This window comes from Erpetoichthys calabaricus, chromosome 2 (assembly GCF_900747795.2).
Source record: "Erpetoichthys calabaricus chromosome 2, fErpCal1.3, whole genome shotgun sequence".
In the NCBI taxonomy this organism is placed as follows: domain Eukaryota; kingdom Metazoa; phylum Chordata; class Cladistia; order Polypteriformes; family Polypteridae; genus Erpetoichthys; species Erpetoichthys calabaricus.
This window is the reverse complement of record NC_041395.2, coordinates 117673079-117692180: the sequence shown is the minus strand read 5'-3', so window position 1 is coordinate 117692180 and position 19102 is coordinate 117673079. Positions and strand designations below refer to the sequence as shown.

Genomic DNA, 19102 nt, shown 5'->3' with positions numbered 1-19102 from the left:
TTTTCGGGTGATTTTCTATGTAATAAACTGAATAAGTTATAGCGTAATGAAAATTGCATAATTAGATCTGGACCACCCTATACATCAGACGTGTTGATGACTGGTGCCTAATCTGTTGTGATAGCGTGTACAGTGCTGTACAGAAGAGCTCATCTTAACCTTTTGTCTTCACCCTTCAAGAATGTCTCTGAAACACAAATCTGATGCAAGTGCTGGTGATACAGTAAAGAAGAGAAAAATCATCATCATTGAAAATAAAGTAGAAATAATAAAAAGGTCAGAGACAGGTGAAACTCCATCATTCATTGGCAGAGCACTTGGTTACAGTCGGTCAACACTAACATTAAAGTAATGTACCTGTTCCGACTTGCATACAAATTCAACTTAAGTACAAACCTACAGTCCCTATCTCGTACGTAACCCGGGGACTGCTTGTACTCAGATGTTCCTAGGAAATGAAAGACATACCACTGTTATCTTTTTTTGTTGAAAGTAAATTTTTTCATATGACTGTATAATATATATGTATATAGCTTTGTTCATTTGATACATTTGTTCAAGGTGCCCTTTATTTAATAGTAGATTTTGGTTAAACACCTGAATACATTTAAAATAAGAACTCAGAAAAGGGTGAAAACTGAAAAGGTTGTCACTGTTCTTTTTCTTGTGTTGCTGAACTGGTGTTTTCACATTGCCTGTTCCAGTGCTATTAGTAAATGTAAAGTAAATAGGGTTCATAATGCTAGTTTTTTTTTCTGTCTTTTCCTCTCATTAGAACCAGCTGATTTTCCTGCCTCATTCTTTTACTTTGTTATTACTATGCCCAATTTGCATGATGCACAGTATTTCTTAGAGTGATCAAAAGGTTAAGATAGAGACAAAATTAAGCAGTTATTTTGTTCTTAGAATACATGATGGACATATATACAATGATAAGGTTTTTTTTTTTTTTATATAAGGATTGTATTTGTGGCAAAAATCCTATACTGTAATACTGCTGCCTCAGTATGAATGTGTCAGGTGATGAATTGGTCCTCCATTTAATGTTGATTGCTGCCTTGCACCTGATACTATTCAACCATTTGCCTTGAACTCGATTAAGTTGGCTTGTAGTGTGTTTTACCCTGTTAATAATATTGAGTATGTATTTGAACTTTTTATTCAAAATTGATTCTTTTTTAATAAATATGTTTTATAGGTAAGAGAAGATGTATTAAACTCATTAAATAATAACTTCTTGCAAACATTAAATCAAGCTTGGAATGATCATCAGACAGCCATGGTAATGATCAGAGACATATTAATGTATATGGTGAGTAAAAATGTATTTTTTTCATGTTTAACTTGAAAAGTAGAAACTTTAATTTTTTTTTTTATATATTTTTCTGATGAAGTTTAGCTCCTCCTTATGGTGAATATTTTAGCAAATGGTCTTAGTTATTAGTTTGTTGTTAATGACTGTATTAGCCGAAAACACATTTAAATATATTTTAAATTTAAACCTAGCAAATTTAAAAGTAAAGTGGAACCTCAGTTCACGACCATAATTCGTTCCAAAACTCCAGTCGTAAACCAATTTGGTCGTGAACCGAAGCAATTTCCCCCATAGGATTGTATGTAAATACAATTAATCCGTTCCAGACTGTACGTACTGTATGTATATATATTTTTTTTTAATTTTTAAGCACAAATATAGTTAATTAAACCATAGAATGCACAGCGTAATAGTAAACTAAATGTAAAAACATTGAATAACACTGAGAAAACCTTGAACAACAGAGAAAACTAACACTGCAATAGTTCACGCTATAGTGCTAGGAACCGCTCACTAAAAACACTTTTTTTTAATGAGTTTTAAGCACAGGGGGAAAAAATGAACATTTGAAAAATCCGTAATTTAATAAAACACCAAGAAAAGTAACATTGCAACAATGCAGGCTACGAACCGATCGCTGTAAACAGAACTGAAAAGAAAAACAAGCCTTCTCTACCTTATGCGTCCAGTCCTCCCTCTCTCTCTCTCTCTCTCTCTCTCTCTCTCTCTCTCTCTCTCTTTTGCGAGCCTGGAGCGCCTGTGTGAGAGAGCGTGTCTGTCTCTCTCTCGAGCAGCCTGCGTGTGTGCACGGCTCTCTCTCCCTCTCTGCCTGTGTGCTGCTCTATCTCTCTCGCTGCCTGTGTGTGTGTGTGTGCGCAGCTCTCTCTTGCCCGCTGCCTGTGTGTGTGTGCATGGCTCTCTCTCGCTGCCTGTGTGTGTGCTGCCTCTGTGTGTGTGCGTGTGTGTGTCGCTCGCTCTCTCTCTCTCTCATGCTTGCTGCACAGGAAATGCACAGGGAGAGACTGAACATGTACAAACCAAAAGGGAACCTGGCTTGTTCATATACCGAGTGTGTGGTCGTGAACCGAGGCAAAAGTTTGGCGAACTTTTTGGTCGTGAACCGAGGTTCCACTGTATTTTTGTTTGTGTTTTTTTTTTTTTTTGGTCATTGATTTTGTTTTTTTGTACTATCATCTGATCTAGCAATCAAGGTTCAAATATTTCAAAATATTTTTTCATTTTACTATATGTGAATGTGGGTTAAAAATTATGCTTTCTCCACATTATAGACACCTAAAAATATATTAATCAAGAACCTAATTGCGAGTTGTGCCATCCTTTGCAGCATACAAGGCTGAGTTATGTGTAGTGTAAAATTGCACCATTCTTCAAGAAGAAAAGTTTCCCGTTCTTTGAGGGATAACTGAGGTAGAACTGTACTTTGCACTCTACAATTTCCCATAAATGTTTCAGTGGTATTTATTTCTAATGACTGAAGAGGCTATACGAGGTGTTTATGTAGTGTGTTTGTAGCATTATTTTCCCGCCAATACCATTACGGATCCCCTGCTATGTTTAAGCAGGAAGTGCCCAGACATTGTGAGCTGAAGGCATCCTTTGAGTTTTTCCAAATGCATACCCATCCAGATGTATTAAATAGGGTGATGGATGACAGAGACCATATTACTTTACTTAGGGGGTTCAGGTTTGGTACTGCTTACATTGGGTAATGTGTGTATGTACACTGACCTTTGTAGTAATGGCAAACATTTTTAATCCTTTGTTTTACCAAAAATGGAGGTAACAAAGTTCCTGACAAAAGAAGCTTCTATGGGCACCAGCAATAAGCAAACAGAAAATAATATCAAAATAGCCATGATAAAAATCCCCATTTCCTCTTTTTGCATAACCCTTATGTCAGACATCTAGTTATATGCTGGCTAAAATATTGTTACAGAAGCGACTTCTGGAGAATGTGAATGGCTGGTAAGTATTTTCAAATTAGAAACATATTATGATAAAACAATACTTAGTTCATTAGTTTCATTTGTAAAACATAAAAACTCAAATGTTCTTCAGTTTGTGTAAGAAAAGAAAATGTTGTGCTATTATGTGTTCTTGTTTTGTGGAGCACAAAACAGCATGTAACATGTTTTGACTAATAAAAAGCTATTTTGCCGACTTTCTGCACAGAATCATTATAGAGGCATTGTGCATGACAGGTACTACAAGGCCTATAGTGCAAATTGTGTGGTATACCTGTTTCTGTTTAAGAGAGAATCTAACATTGAAAAAAAATGCCACTCCTTGTCATTGGTCAGAAGCCTGCCTGCTATTTTGATGATAAGATAAAATCTTCTAACAAAGTGACAAGGGTATTACAAGTTAACCATTAGGAAAAAAGCTAGAATGTTCCCTAGCATGTTCTGAGAAACACAACATACTCTGAAGACTTTTATTTTTAGTTCTGTTTTAAAAATTTTGTGATTTAATATACCTTCCAGGTACAGTGTATTTAATGTTTGGTTGGGAAAATAAAAGCAGAATTTTATAAAATACAGGAATAATTTAAGAGGGGTATAAAATTAGTCTGAAGTTATTAATAGGTAATGTTCAATATCATAAAGTCTCTTGAGACTTTGTCTTTCCAAACAAAGGTGATTTCTAAACAGGAACTGAGGCTCCTTGTTAGGTATGACAGCAAGGAAGTGGAGTTAATTCTGTTTTCCCTCTCAGCCTGCATTTTGTCTGCTTATTTTCCTTCTGCTTTCCCACAGTTCAGTTTTACATTTCCAATATATTATCACAGCTTGCTTTTAATATTTTTGATATTTTAATTTTACTTTGTCAAGATTTTTAAATTAAGTTATAATTCATTATAAGGTATCAGGTTTAACTTTAAAGAAAATGTAAATAATACTGTTAAAAACTGTAATATTATTTAGAGAAAGTATGCATTTGAATGCACACTTCAGCAACATGTTATAAAAGATAGATTTACTCATGTGCATAATTAAGGATGTATGAGACTTGCATTGCATATTCACATTCACTTTGCCCTATGTGCAGTTGATTTTCTAGAATTAGAATGAAGGAAAGTCTGTAGTAGACAGGCAACACTGTAACCAAGAATTATACTAGAAATAGAAGAACTCCTAGCACAAACTTTCCAACTCCTTAGATGAAACTATTACAAGATTCAGCCTCTATTAATAAGTGTTCTTATATGATACCTTGATAACTTTATAATACTTATTGTTTCACTTATAGTAAATCTTTGGATTACGAGTCATAATTTTTCATAATCTTATGTATAATGTTTTTAATTAGATAAATAGAATAAAATAACTTCCCTTTTTGTAGGACCGTGTATATGTCCAGCAGAACAATGTTGAGAATGTCTACAATCTGGGGTTAATAATTTTTAGAGATCAAGTTGTTCGATATGGATGCATTCGAGATCACTTAAGGCAAACACTTTTGGATATGATTGCAAGAGAAAGGAAAGGTGAAGTAGTAGACAGGTAAACTATGTCTTTTTTCTTTTACATTGACTGTTCTAAATGTGTTATTCTTTTACCAACACATCATTCAACATTTTATGCAATTAATTTTCCATTAATCCTGGTGTTTGCAAGCTCAGCACATCTGATCAAACTATCTATAGCAACCAATTCCTGTGAAATTCCCAGGTGTTCACAGTGTAGCTGAAAATGTAATAACATGTCCAGGATCTGGCCCAGTATTTTCTGAAGCTGGCCTGTTCTTGATGGGCATCAATCAATCCCCAGATCTTTACCTTGTCATACCTTCTCAACCATTGGAGTGGCAGACCTGAACAAAATTTTGGCAAATGCAGAAGAAGCACTTACGGAGACAAGAGTTGAAATCAGTCCAAACAGCACTGTATTCTAGACATTCCGAGAACAACCTACTTTTATTTGTTTGCTTCTCCTGGCTCAGCTGCATCCATCACCCTAACAGTCCAAGCGAACTCACCACCAAGTGGTTAATAGTTACTAACTTGGCACCTCTTTCTACCAATTTTTGAGAAACATTTCATCTTACTTCATGAGCAACCATGCATTTCAAACCTGGTATTTCTTTTATACAAGCATATAAAATTTGATACTTGGATTTACTCCAGGCAGGTATTTCTATTCAAGCCTCTTCCACCATATTTCTTAGCCATTCATTAGTAGAATTACTTGTTGAGTACATGGTGCAATTTTGAGCATTGTAGCCAAAATTCAATGAAGAGTTGTTAAACCAGATACTCGCACAACATAGTAATTCAGTTGTTGAGGTGAACAGTTTTTCTGCTAGTAGACACTCCTAACTTGGTGCTTGTGACTATCCCAAAACCTGTCCATTGCTTCTCTTGTTTGGCCTGGAAGGATACTCCAAAAATGAAGTTTGGCAGTACCTCTAATGCTGTGGTCAGAGGTGAACCCTTGTGTATCTAACTGGCATTTTTGTGCCTCCTGTTCCATCTTCAACAGCTGTCTTAATGGTAAATTAACTTCCATGTCCTAATAGTCCGTTAATATTTCTTGTCTTGAGTCAGTTTATATTCCCAAGGATAAATCTTCCAGCATCTGTCATGTACATACTCACCAACCACCTGGCATTGCACATGATGCCGACCTTTTTCCTTGCAAACTATATGTCTACGTAGCAGCTCAATGTGCCTTCTTAATGTTTTGCCAGATTATAGTAAGCTGATGAAAGGAGTACTGAGTTTTCATTAGTAACAAGGCCTTTGTTCTGTAAACTATACCTAAGTTTTTATGTGAACTTTTTTTTTGCTGAATGTAACAAATTTGAGAATAAAACATAAAGTGTAGCATGTGTAAAAATTATGCTCCACTAGTTTTTTTTTTTTTTTCCTGAGGACCTATTTGACTCATTAGGGCTTAATTCAGTTGGGTGAAGATGATTCCAGAACTTAATAAATTTTCTGATCTTTTGAACCGCACAGGGATTTTTGTTTACGTAATAATAGAACTCTTTTAAGCAGCTGACTGAGGATCTGCTAATAAAGAGAATTGATTATTACAAAGACAGAAAAGTCTATAAACGATATGTAAATGGTTCTTTCTTACAATGTTCACTGTCCAAAATGTCATTAAGATCTGGAACTTAAGAGTAACTGCTGAAGTGAAGACAGAATCTCTTAAGACTGAAAATGTTCTGATATAAATGTTTGTAGATGGATTAGACATGCAAAGAATTCATAGGATGGGTTATCTGGCATGGGAATAGTAATGCAGCAACATTTCACTGTACAGTGTTGTTTCCACAGATTTGATCTTCATGAAAGAGTCATCAGAAGGAAACCTTATCCTTAATCTCATTGCAAACATCAGTGTCTGAAGTATGCAACTCAACACTTTAGTTAGCCATAGATGTTTTGGAATTAAAACGGGTCTGATGAGACAAAAATTTAACTCTCTGGCTGTAGTCGCCAAATGTACATTTTGAGAAGAAAAAAGGGGAAGCATGTTAAAAAAAAAAAGTTGGATCTGTCATTCCTTGGGGTTTTATTACATTCAGTGGCACAAGCAATATGTTATGTGAATAGAAGAAAGCATTCTACTAGGCATCAATAAAGTCTGGAAACTAATGTCCTACAGTCTGAAGAAACTGAAGCTGAAACGAGGTTGACTGTCATAACTAGACATTGTTTAAAAAACTATTTCAAGATCGTATGTTGTTATTATGTTATTGTGTGTTATTACAAACGTATGTCCGAAAATAAGTGTTTCAAGTTTTGGAATAGACCTCACAGTTCTCATATTTTTCATGTTTTTGAGAATATGTGGGTAAGTGCATTGTGTGTACAGTACACCCCCGAAATTTGCTTGGGTTACGTTCCTAGAGCACCCACGAATTGTGAAAAACCAAGAATTATGTTGTTAAAAAAATACCTATTTTTATAGTTTAAACCTTAAATATGCCCCCAATACACTTTAATTTCATTTCAAACTCAATTACCTAAATACATTACCTAAAAAAAGAATGTAAAGGTAAACCCATATACTGTACAGTACTGTACTGCTATGTCTCCTGCAGTGCTAGAATGTAAAATACAGATGTTACCGCTATATGTACTGTAATTCTTGCAAGTGTGTTTTCATTGCCAGAAGCCTTAGAAGGTGCAGGGCGTTTCGGTGGCATCTTGGGACTTTAAGAAGAACAAAATGGAAAATACAAGAACACTCACCTGGAAATGCATCACTGGACAGCAGTCAATCAGCAGCAAGGAGAAATGAATAACACTGTAGCGGTTTGGTGCCGCTAAGATTCACACCGTCGAGAAGACGGTGATGTTTATTTTTATGGTGGTGATTCCAGGGATGCACCCAGCCTTGGCCCGACCCGCACGCACTCACAAAAAGAGACAAAAACAAAGCAAACCGGTAATCAAACAGCAAATAAAGAATGTAATGAAAACAAATGAAATAAATTAAAACAACGATATCACGCCCGTTCCCCTTTCGGCGATTATGCATTAAATACAACATACACAAACAAAACACACGTGGTAAAGTCCATGAAAAACGGCAACAGATTAAATGTAATGATGAAAATAGTCCAGATTTCTGCACGTTGAATGGGAATGTAAAGATACTCCTACCGGTAGTTCCTGAAATGGTGAAGACAGGTGGACGGGCTCAGGAGTGCTCCTTTCTTCGCAGGATGGCCATGAATCCACTAACAGTCCTCAAGTACACAGGCAGACAATCCAGACCCCAACCACGAAACGATCCAGGACAAAACGAATAAGTACAGGTAACTCAACAGAAGGCAGACAGACAGGAACTTGAAACACGAATTACAAAAAAAAAAAATTTTTTTTTTTTGGTCTCCGGCCCCCTTTTTAAAAGCCGCGCTGACATTCTTTGACTCCAACAGCCCCTGCACTCTCAGCAGAAGACCAATCAGAGCCACTGCAGGGACTGCTAGGAGTTGCTGTTTCAAATTCTAGTAGAGTACAACGCTCTTGGATTGGCTACTTTCACCATCCTAAGCTGCGTTTTCCTCTATGGTTGCTTCCTGTTTTCTCTACAGTATACAGTATTGCCATGAAAAAAGCCATAAAAAGTTGTGGAGGATATTTGCGGTTTCCGCTAACAATTATTAGTTATGTTCTAAGGAAAAATCCGCAAACGACTGAGGTTGCAAACTCTGAAACGCGTCTTCGCGGTTGTCTACAGTATTTGGATTAACTCCAGGGAGGCATTTCTACTCACACGTGAATGGGAAAAATTCCTAAAGCAAAAATAAAAAGGACTAATAGCTAGCTACAGCAAAATTTGAAATCTGATTCCTGTAAAAAGTACTGACTGATACTTCTAAAAATTTTGCAAAATACACTTTTTGTGCTTTTTTTTTCCGGTTTGTTAAGTTCAGTGAATACATAGTAATTGAGCCTTACAATTTGCACGGATGTGTTTTTTTTTTTTTTTTTTTTTTTTTTTTTTTTAAGTTTGGTCCTGCAGAGGTTTTGTCATGTGACGGGTTGTCCAAATTTTGTAGAGATTTTCAACATACAGCATGTGTCATGTTTTAGGTAAACAGTGTAAAGGTAGAGGTGAGTAGAGGTTTATTGCGTTAAAGCAAGAGTGAGTCTAATTTTAAATATTTTTTTAATAATTAAAATTGTTTCTCCTCTGCAATGTGTATTTTTTTTTCATTAAATGTTAAATTATTGCATGTTATAACTTTTTGGCTGTATTAGCTATTTCATTTAATGATCTAAAAGATGTGTACTTTGGCAACATGGATAACAGCTTAAATAAGAGGTAATCACTTTTTTCATGTTTGCTAATATTAAATAGCTATAATGTGCCTGTACAAAGTTTATTTCAAATTGATCATAGATTTTTTAATAGTCATCAATGGTATCACCATTTATTGTTGTTTATGGTGCATATCTCTGTTTGTTTTTTGTAGATGATGCAGCTAATACTTTACCAGTAGGCACAAAACACACAGTATGTAATGAACATTATAGTTACTGTAATCTGAGGGGCTTAATGTCTCCAGCATTACCTGAATTATGTGGAAGTTCATTTAAGACTGATGCTAGGGCGCACTTCATTCCGCAAAGCTGTAGTAATCTGGAATTGCTGATCTATGTAGTTGAAGCTAAAAACTTGACAACCTTTAAGATATGTTGTATCTGTCAATCTAAATGAGATTTTAGGACATCTTAGCTATTAGCTAAAAAGATGAGCTTGGTGGACTCAGTGATCTCCTGTTGCTTGTCAAATTTCTATGAATGAAAAATAGAATTAAAAAATTAAGTTACAGTATCACTATAAATCAATAATCATTTAAAGAGAATTAGACAATTAAGAGTACTGTAAGAAAACGGTATTTAGTGTTCTTATGACCAACTTAACAGCGTGGAGCAAATATATCAACACGAGCCATAATGCAAAGCCTTTCAGAGTCATTTTGGTTTCAGTATTGTAACAGGCTGTTACATTGTTTGGTGAGTCTCACAACTAAATTGAAAGCTTGTATGTGGAGAACAAAACAAAATACCTATTTTTTTTTATCTTTGCTTGCTTCTACCATGGCCAGCATAAATAAGTACACCCCAAAAGATTTTTGAGAAAAGCATCCGTCTCCCTTTAGAATTAGTACATTCTATGGGATGCAATACCATGAAACAATCCAGCAAATGTGGGTTTTGGTTGCAAATGAGATTTGTCACTACAAAAACAAAACTTGAGATGTTTTTAAATAATTGAGATGTTTTTAAATAATTGTTTAAGGTACAAAAATGAGTACACCCCAATTAAAGTCTTGGGTATAACACTTGATAAAATGCTGAGTAACAAGAATTCATCAGCCGATGAATCTAATCAGTCATTACACAGGTGACCACCAGATAACTGATAACTGAATATAATACACTTCCATTCAATCCAGAGGTACCACATGGAAGAGAAATGTCCCAAGACTTTTGAAATAAATTCTTCTTTACAGAAGAAAGATCAAGGCTACAAGTAAATTAGTAAAACATTTTCTAATCAGTTGGAATTCAGTAGCAAAATTGATTCAGGAATTCAGAAAGGATAGACTTGTGGCAAACACTCTAAAGATGTCCGCACTGCCCACATAAGCTAACACCTCGACACAGGCATTTTGTGACAGGAAAAAGTGCAGAAAATAGCCATGTAAGTATAGCATAGTTAGCTAAAGTACTAGAAAGCCAAAGAGGGGTGAGTGTATCCTGTGACACAATACAGTGTATGCTGCAGAGGAGTGGCATACAAGGGTGGTGTTGTCCATGAAAGAAGCCACTGCTAAAGTCCATTTAGCATTTGCTAGGGCCCATGTTGACAGGTAAAAACTATTGGGACTCTAAACTTTTGAGAGACAAGACAAAGGTAAATCTCATGGAATATCTTGTAGAATTCACTGAGAAAGGAATAAAAATCTTAATTTTCAAAGGGTGTGTACTCATGTATGTTAAGCACTGTAAAATGCCAATGCTAGCAATGTGCTCTACTGGCTAGTAATCACAAAGTTTTATAAGCAGGCCTCTTCTTCCTGTCAGAGATGTGCACTTTTAGACCACTCAAACATGGGATTTGTTGTTTTAATACATTTTTTTTTACATTTGCAGATTACAATTATAGGAAAGTTCCATTGTATCAATTTGCACATTATGGCACAAGTGTTTTTTAATACATTTTCTAGAAGTGATAACGTGTATTTCCTACTGTTTTTATCACAACACAAATGAAGAGAGTATCTGGACTTGTTTTCACTGAGTTTAACGTCCCAAAGCTTTCACAGTTGGAATCAAGTCTCTGCATGTTGATAATTTAGATCCAGATTTCTGGGAAGAAAAAAAAAAGATGTTTGTTGAGTAGAGGGATTTGCTGTCATATATTCTAAGTTTGAGGTAGCGGCACACTTTCACTTTTCTATAAATTCATTTTTATTAAATTCAATTTGTAAATTAAAATTGTCCTTATCTGAGTAACATTGCGTACAAGTAAATTTAGGTTGTTTTATCTTTTTTAATCTTTGCTAGAGGTGCGATAAGGAATGCCTGTCAGATGCTTATGATTCTTGGCCTTGAGGGAAGATCTGTGTATGAGGAAGATTTTGAAGCTCCCTTTTTAGAGATGTCTGCTGAATTTTTTCAGGTTTGTATTAAAAGATGTGTGTGTATGTACATATATATTTGTGATATACACACCCACTCTATCTACTGGTCAAAAGTTTTAAAACACATCAGTTTTCCAGTTTATCTTCAAAATTAATCACATGAAATGCAATTCCTAAAATTTTGAAAAGGTAAGCAGTAAACTGCCAGAGGTTTAAATTTAAAGTTTAGGTTAGCAAAAACTGAAAAAAGGGAAATTTCAGAATATTTCAAATGTGCCTTCTTCAGGAAATAACTAATAGATTACAACCTATGGCTGTACTGTGTTGAAGCAAACAGTTTGCACAGGTGACCCAACTTCTGTTGGAATTCTTAAAAACCCTCTGTCTTAAAGCTGAGTTAGAATAGACTGTGTTACTACACCCTTTGAAGTACTACTTGAAGAATATTACTGTTCAGTTATAATGGCAAGAAAATGGCAATTAATAAATACAGTGATATTGAGCATTATTACTATTCAAAGTGTAAGCCTTTCATTTAGAGAAATTGCAAAAAAAAAAAAATATCTAAAGTGTTAGTGAGAATGGTGTCTTACACAATCCAAAGGCAATTGGAAACTGGAAGAATCTATGATAGGAAGAGATCAGCAGACTCAAACAGAAGATAAGTTTTTGAGGGTCACCAGTTTGTGATGGGTGCCTCTCAGCACAACAGTTTCAAGCACAGCTTAACAGTGGTCGAAAGAAGCAAGTCTCGGTTTCTGCTGTGAAGAGGAGACATTGTGCTGCAGATTTGACCGGTTACGTGGTAGTCAGAAAGCCATTCCTTAAAGGACATAATAGGGCATTGAAATACTGGCTGTGGACTACTGCAGACTGCAAGAAAATCTTATTGACCAATGAATCAAAATTTTGAAATCTTCGGTTCATTATGCAGGGTGTTGGTACGCCGTTAAGTTGGTGAAAGGATGGTTTGTCAGTTTGTGACACCAACTGTCAAACATGGAGAAGGAAGTGTGATGGTCTGGGGTTCTTTTGCTGGAGGCAGATTTGGTGACTTGAACAGAATGACTGCCATTCTGAATCAAGAGTTACCACGGTTTGGCTGTTATATCAGCAAAAGGTGGCTAATTTGATGAATCAAAAATATGAATAAAATTTGTACACTTAAGTGATTCTTTGACTTATTTTTTTATGACATTAAACTGTGTGCATTTCCAGAAAATCTGAAAAAACCAAGGTGTTATAATACTTTTGACTACAAGTGTATATACATCTTTCTGTTTATATTGTTATTCATGTTTTATTATGATGTTTTTCAGATGGAAAGTCAAAAGTTTTTAGCAGAGAATAGTGCAAGTGTGTATATAAAGAAAGTAGAGGCTAGAATAAATGAAGAAATTGAGCGGGTCATGCATTGCTTGGACAAATCTACAGAAGAACCTATTGTTAAAGTAGTTGAAAGGGAACTCATCTCGAAGCACATGAAGACTATAGTTGAAATGGAAAACTCTGGGCTTGTTCATATGTTAAAAAATGGAAAGACAGAAGGTAATTTGGATTAATGTTTTTTGTGTATTAAAATTCAGATATACTAATTGATCTTATTAAGTGTTTTCCTTTGGAACCTACATTTATTTGTTTTTAACAATTCTGATTGATGGTATTTCAGATAACATCCCCCTAATTATGATTATTTTATAGACACCAATAGTGTGGAGTAAATTTAACAATTTCTATCATTGGTGCAGCACTTTTTCTATAAATTTATAACTAACACTTGGGTACAGATTTTACTTCTTTTGTATGGAAATTACTTATTTATCTTTTTCAATCCAACAATTGTAGGTGCATAAAATATGCTCCTTAGCTTTAATACCTGGCAATAATATGATATCAAGGTTAAAGCTAATTTATGAAACAGCACACTACTTTTCAAAAGTTCAGAAGCAGTGTCTGTCTCTCTCTCTCTCTGATCAAACAGTAAACTTTGTAAGCGTAAATGTCAAAGGTCTCAGTCACGCTCTAAAGTGAAAAATACATTCGCTCACATAACAGGCCTAAATGCCAAGATAGTATTTTTACTGGATATTCGCTTAATAAATAAGGACCCATTTCGATTGCAAAAAAATTGGAATGACCAAATTTTTCACTCCAGCTATACAAAGAAAACTAGAGGTGTGTGAATCTTTACATAAAACAATCATTTGTAGCATCAGACGTAGCATATGATCTTGATGGGCAATATGTAAAGGTGATGGGTAATTTATTCAAATCTAAAGAAATTTTGATAAATACACCTAATGTGAGTGGTAGTGATTTTATCCAAAACGTATTTGCATCTATTCTCAATATGAACCCTCATAACATTATAATGGTTGGAGACTTGAATTGTGTTTTAAACCCATATCTGAGTAGGTCTTCAACTACAGTAGTGATAACATCTAATACCGCAAAAGCAATCACTCAGTTTGTAATGCATCATAACTTATCAGACCCATGGATATTCTTAAATCCAAACACAAGAGAATATTCCTTCTTCTCACTAGTGCATTATAGTTACTCAATAATTATTTCTTCATCGATAATAATTTATTGCCTACTATGAAATCTTGTAGGTATGACGCTATTGTTATCTTCAGTCATGCCCCTCTGATCTTGAAAACTTAATCACTATGCCCTACACATTCATTTCATAGCTGGTGTCTTAACCCCATGTCATTGGCAGATGAGAACAGAATTCACCTCTAAACAAATTATTTTTTAGAGACAAATGCATCCCCAGAAGACTCTGCAGGAATACTATGGGAAACTCAGAAGGGTTTTTCCCATAAAAATAAATTGGAAACCAAGAAGCATTGAGTTAATCAGCGAAATTACCAGAATAGATCAAGAATTTCCCAGGTCTCCAAATGAGGCACTTTATAGACAAAAGACAGGTTCGGCAATCAGAATTTAATCTCTTGATAACAAAAGAAACGGAACAGTCCATCTGTAAATCACAACATCATTACTATGAATACGGAGAGAAGGCTAATAAGATCTTAGCTTAACAAATCCGCAAGCAGGAAGTTACAATGCAATAACAGAAATTACCAACACTGATGGAGATAAAATCACTGACCATAAAATAAAACCCACACATTTAGAGAGAGCTATATGAACTTGTATTCTATTCAGTTTAAAGAAGACAAGACGCAACCTAATGAGTTTTATGATACATTACAAATACCACAGCTAGATACTCTTAGTACAGAGGAACTGGACAAACCTCTGACACTCTCACAATTACTTGATGCTATAAACTTGCTCCAAAGTGGGATAGTAGCATGCCCTGATGGCTACCCAGTGGAATAAAAAAAATTAAAATAAGTTAGCTCCACTATTATTAGCAACGTTTATAGAAACAAGAGACAACAAAATTCTAGCTCAAAAATTTCAGCAAGTATTAATTACCGTCTTTCCAAAGAAAAATGAAGACTTCTTATAGTGTCATACAGACCAATTTCACTGAATAATGATGTTAAGATACTCTCCAAAGTTCTAGGTAGAAGGATTGAGAAAATGCTTCTTTCTGTAATATCAACTAACTCAAGACTTGGTTATGTTAGTTTGATATATGTTGTATTAGAAGACCCTCTTAACTTTATCTTTCAAATGTGTTTTTTGTCATAAAATGGTAAGTGAATAGTAGGCACTCATCATTAACTTCAAACTGTAGGCAAATTGTTCTAAGATTTTGTTCTGTACTATACCCTCTTTCTGTCTGCAACTACATAACCCAATTGATTCTTTCCTTTGTGTCCCTTTAATCATCATCTTGAATTTAATGCAAGAGTATATACCTCAGAAGGGCAGCTCTGGGTCATACTTCATGATCTTATATTTTCTTTTTCTGTAATGTTCAGATTGTTTATTTTAAATATTTTCTTTACCTTGATACTTAGCATTTGTATATGGTGACACATCTCTAAAAAATAGTTTTCCTAACAGACTGACAAAAATCTCTCTTTTCCTCTAAACAGTAGTTTGCTGCGCTTCATATTTTGTTAAAACGTTAAACATTGTACAGTAAATACTAGTTTCATGACCTGTGAAAAGAGTGTTTACAACTTTTTACCTGAATATTCTATTCCTTCTGCTAATAACATTGTGATATGCAGAGGAAATCAGAATACACACAAAAAAATGTAATGGAAAAAAATTACTATTTACTTTAAGACCACTATCTGTAATAGGTACTTTAAATTTAACTTGAATTCATAAGCCAGATTCACAAAAATATAATAAAATTCTGTTAACTGTGTTTTGTATTAGTTAACTTACTCACAAAGGAGTAAGGTTACATAATGAGAAATACCAATTAGTGTCTGGGGAAAATACACTTCATGTTCTAAGCCAAGGTAAAGCTGGCTAAATATCTGGAGTAAATAGATAAACTTGAATTCTTTTGCCTGATACAAATGAGAACATTGTTAACATTGAAATTCATTGTTTTGAAGAATGAACACTTACTGTCTTTTTTATATTTATACAAAAAGATCTAGCTTGCATGTACAAGCTGTTTAGCAGAGTGCCAAATGGCCTGAAGACTATGTGTGAGTGTATGAGTTCATACCTACGGGAACAAGGAAAAGCATTGGTTTCAGAAGAAGGAGAAGGCAAGAACCCTGTGGATTATATTCAGGTAACTGCAGTTAATCAGTTGTTTTGGTTTTGAATTGGGAAGGTTAGAGTAATACGACCTACATGTTAATTCAGTGCCTCTTATAATGTTTGAATCTAACATTTTTTTTATCTTTTATTTTAATATTAGGGTCTTCTGGATCTGAAAAGCCGGTTTGACCGCTTTTTGCAAGAGTCTTTCAGCAATGATAGACTTTTTAAACAGACGATAGCTGGTGACTTTGAGTACTTTCTCAATCTTAATTCCCGATCACCAGAGTATTTATCTCTATTTATAGATGATAAATTAAAAAAAGGTGTCAAGGGAGTAAGTATATATTTTTCTTACTTAAAGTAAAAAAAAATTATAGATACGTCTGCAAAACAATACGAAAACAAAAAAGGATAAGAGCCATATAGTAGTTTCATTAAATAAGAATATTACAGCTGTTATAAGTGAGATGAGACCAGTCAGTCTTATTCTGTCATTTTTATGTTAGTTATGTAACAGGTTTGTAAAATACCAAAATCTTTTTACTTGTTCCATTTTTTCTATTTAAACTGGCAGTACTTTAACAGGCATTATAAAATCACACTGCATAAGTTGTGCAGTAGCAAGGCCATAATTTGATGAAATGTATTTAAGAAGATTTATTTTGATTCATATATATCATAACTGAAGCAATTTTAGTTTCCATCAGTTGGCAACATTGCCTTTGGTGTTCATGGCTTTTGTCATGTATTGTCTTTAACAGTAAATTGACACTTTCTCTCTAGCTTACAGAACAAGAAGTGGAGACTATTTTGGATAAAGCAATGGTTCTGTTTAGGTTTATGCAAGAGAAAGATGTATTTGAGCGGTATTACAAGCAACACTTGGCGAGGAGACTACTTACTAATAAAAGTGTATCTGATGATTCGGAGAAAAATATGATTTCAAAATTAAAGGTAAGTTTTTTTTTTATACAAAAGATATGTATTGCACTGTATTTAAGTGTGTGTCAATTTACAAGTGTATATTTGTTTTAATAACCATGTTTTAGAAAATCAAAAGGCATTAGAATAATTTTAGTATTTTCTTCTGACAGTTGCTAGTAGTGAATATATATGTAAGCATAAATAGCGGAAGAGGATGGATGGCATAAATATACTGCACTTTTTATGATTTTTTAGACAGAGTGTGGCTGCCAATTCACATCTAAACTTGAGGGTATGTTTAGAGATATGAGTATCTCTAACACAACAATGGATGAATTTAGACAACATCTACAGTCTACAGGGGTAAGTGAATGTTGTCATCTTGAAATCTATCAAAGTTCATTTTATTTAAGTAACTGTAAATTTATATTTATGATTTTGAGCTAAAAGTTATTACTCAGCATTCAACAACCTGATGAGAATGAAGCTTATTTAAAAATAAATAATGCAAAGTTTAAAGAGCTAATGTTAGGACTGTCATAATCATATTTGAATATCAAATAATTTTGTTTTTGTATATTACACTTTGTTTATTAAAATTTAATTTAAATTGTCAGGTTACTCCACTCAATGCTTAAGTGCTTTTCATACAACTTCACCCATCCCAGGGAAAGTAGAAGAAGGTTGATTAATAACAGAAAAAAGGATGGATAAATGGGAGTTGATATGCAGAGCACTTTTTACTCATCAGCTCATTTATTAACATAGTGACATAATCCACAGATTGATAGTCATTAGTCATCAGTTTTAATTCTGGGCTGGGCCCCGTATGAAGAGTTTTAGGATGTACTTGTGTCTAGGTTTCTAGTTGTTGACAGCATATTTGGAAGCTTTAAATTGGCCAGTATATGAAAGTGTGGACATTTCTGAGGGATGGTACCTTCTAGCATTGAGTGTTGTGTTTGAAAACACCAAAAGAGAAACTTGTCCAGATTCATTCATTTGTAATGATCAGGAGCAAGTTCCTGAGGTTGTGGAAGAGAAAACTTTAGTATTTAATGATCTTTATATTACATAGTTTCACAGTGTTTTGCCATAGATTATATTTGTGTGTATGATTATTAATATATATAAACTAATCCTGATAAATTTAATTTTACCAAGGCAAATTTGAGCAATAGTGGCAAAGTCTAAAAGAGACAAATTAGGACATACTTTGAATTATGGAACTAGTTGGCAAGCACTAGAGTGGGTTTGAGAGTATATTACATACAATGCAGGACAAGTTCATCTTAAAATTTCAGAACGTTAAGAAATGAAGTGGAATCTCTAGTAGGTGAATAAAAAGTTAAGAAATTAAAAAAGAAAAATCGGCTGCATAATAATTGCAAAGCAGTGAGCCATGGGGACATAACAGCAGTGATTAAAAAAAATTAGAAATATTAAAGGCAGTTATCGAGGAGTTTTCCAGAAAATGAAAACGTTGAGCAAAATAGATTTCTTTTAATACTTTAATAATAAAAGAATGGTCAAGGTGAAGGTGAGGTTTATTAGATACAGAAAATGTGAAATGAAATATACTGAACACAGGGCTTCAGACTCCAACTAAAATGGAGATCCTTGGAGATCCATGAACTGCATTCCAATAAAGACTGGTTTATACTTGACGCATCCCCTCACTGGGCTTGAGGAACGCAGACTTGGAGATGCGCACATGAAAAAATTTCTACCTATATAGCGCATCTGACACGGCAGCTATATATTCCAAATTGTGAATTTGAAGGAGAGGATGGTTACACTCAAGGTAGAATGATGAACAAAGTGTTAAATAAGACACATGTCATCAAAGCGCAAGGAAGACACGCAAAACATTCAGAATTCATCTGCCCATCATGCAAGTCCCCTGTTTCTATGCCCCAAGGAATTCACATGTTCCTTCTGACTTGGCTCACGCATTCTAAGGTGTGATTGTCACAGATCTCCTTATGTTTGCACATCTTTGAATGTCAATTTTCTTTTGATTTAATGTGTGCTCCATGCAAAACGCCGGACTGTCTATCAGTAAACATG

General features: G+C 34.5%; 1 protein-coding gene across 2 annotated transcripts in view; it reads left to right on the top strand.

Moving 5' to 3' along the window:
* The window catches only part of cul3b (cullin 3b), a 123209-nt gene that overhangs the window by 35680 nt on the left and 68427 nt on the right, over positions 1–19102 (top strand). Inside the window, exons 3-10 of one of the 2 annotated variants that reach the window (XM_051923899.1) lie at positions 1199–1312; positions 4679–4839; positions 11376–11490; positions 12772–13000; positions 15991–16136; positions 16266–16442; positions 16892–17062; positions 17288–17395. In XM_051923899.1, coding sequence (XP_051779859.1) covers positions 1199–1312; positions 4679–4839; positions 11376–11490; positions 12772–13000; positions 15991–16136; positions 16266–16442; positions 16892–17062; positions 17288–17395 — 1221 coding nt within the window. The remainder of the gene's footprint in view (positions 1–1198; positions 1313–4678; positions 4840–11375; positions 11491–12771; positions 13001–15990; positions 16137–16265; positions 16443–16891; positions 17063–17287; positions 17396–19102) is intronic. The other variant, XM_051923900.1, reaches the window with a different exon arrangement.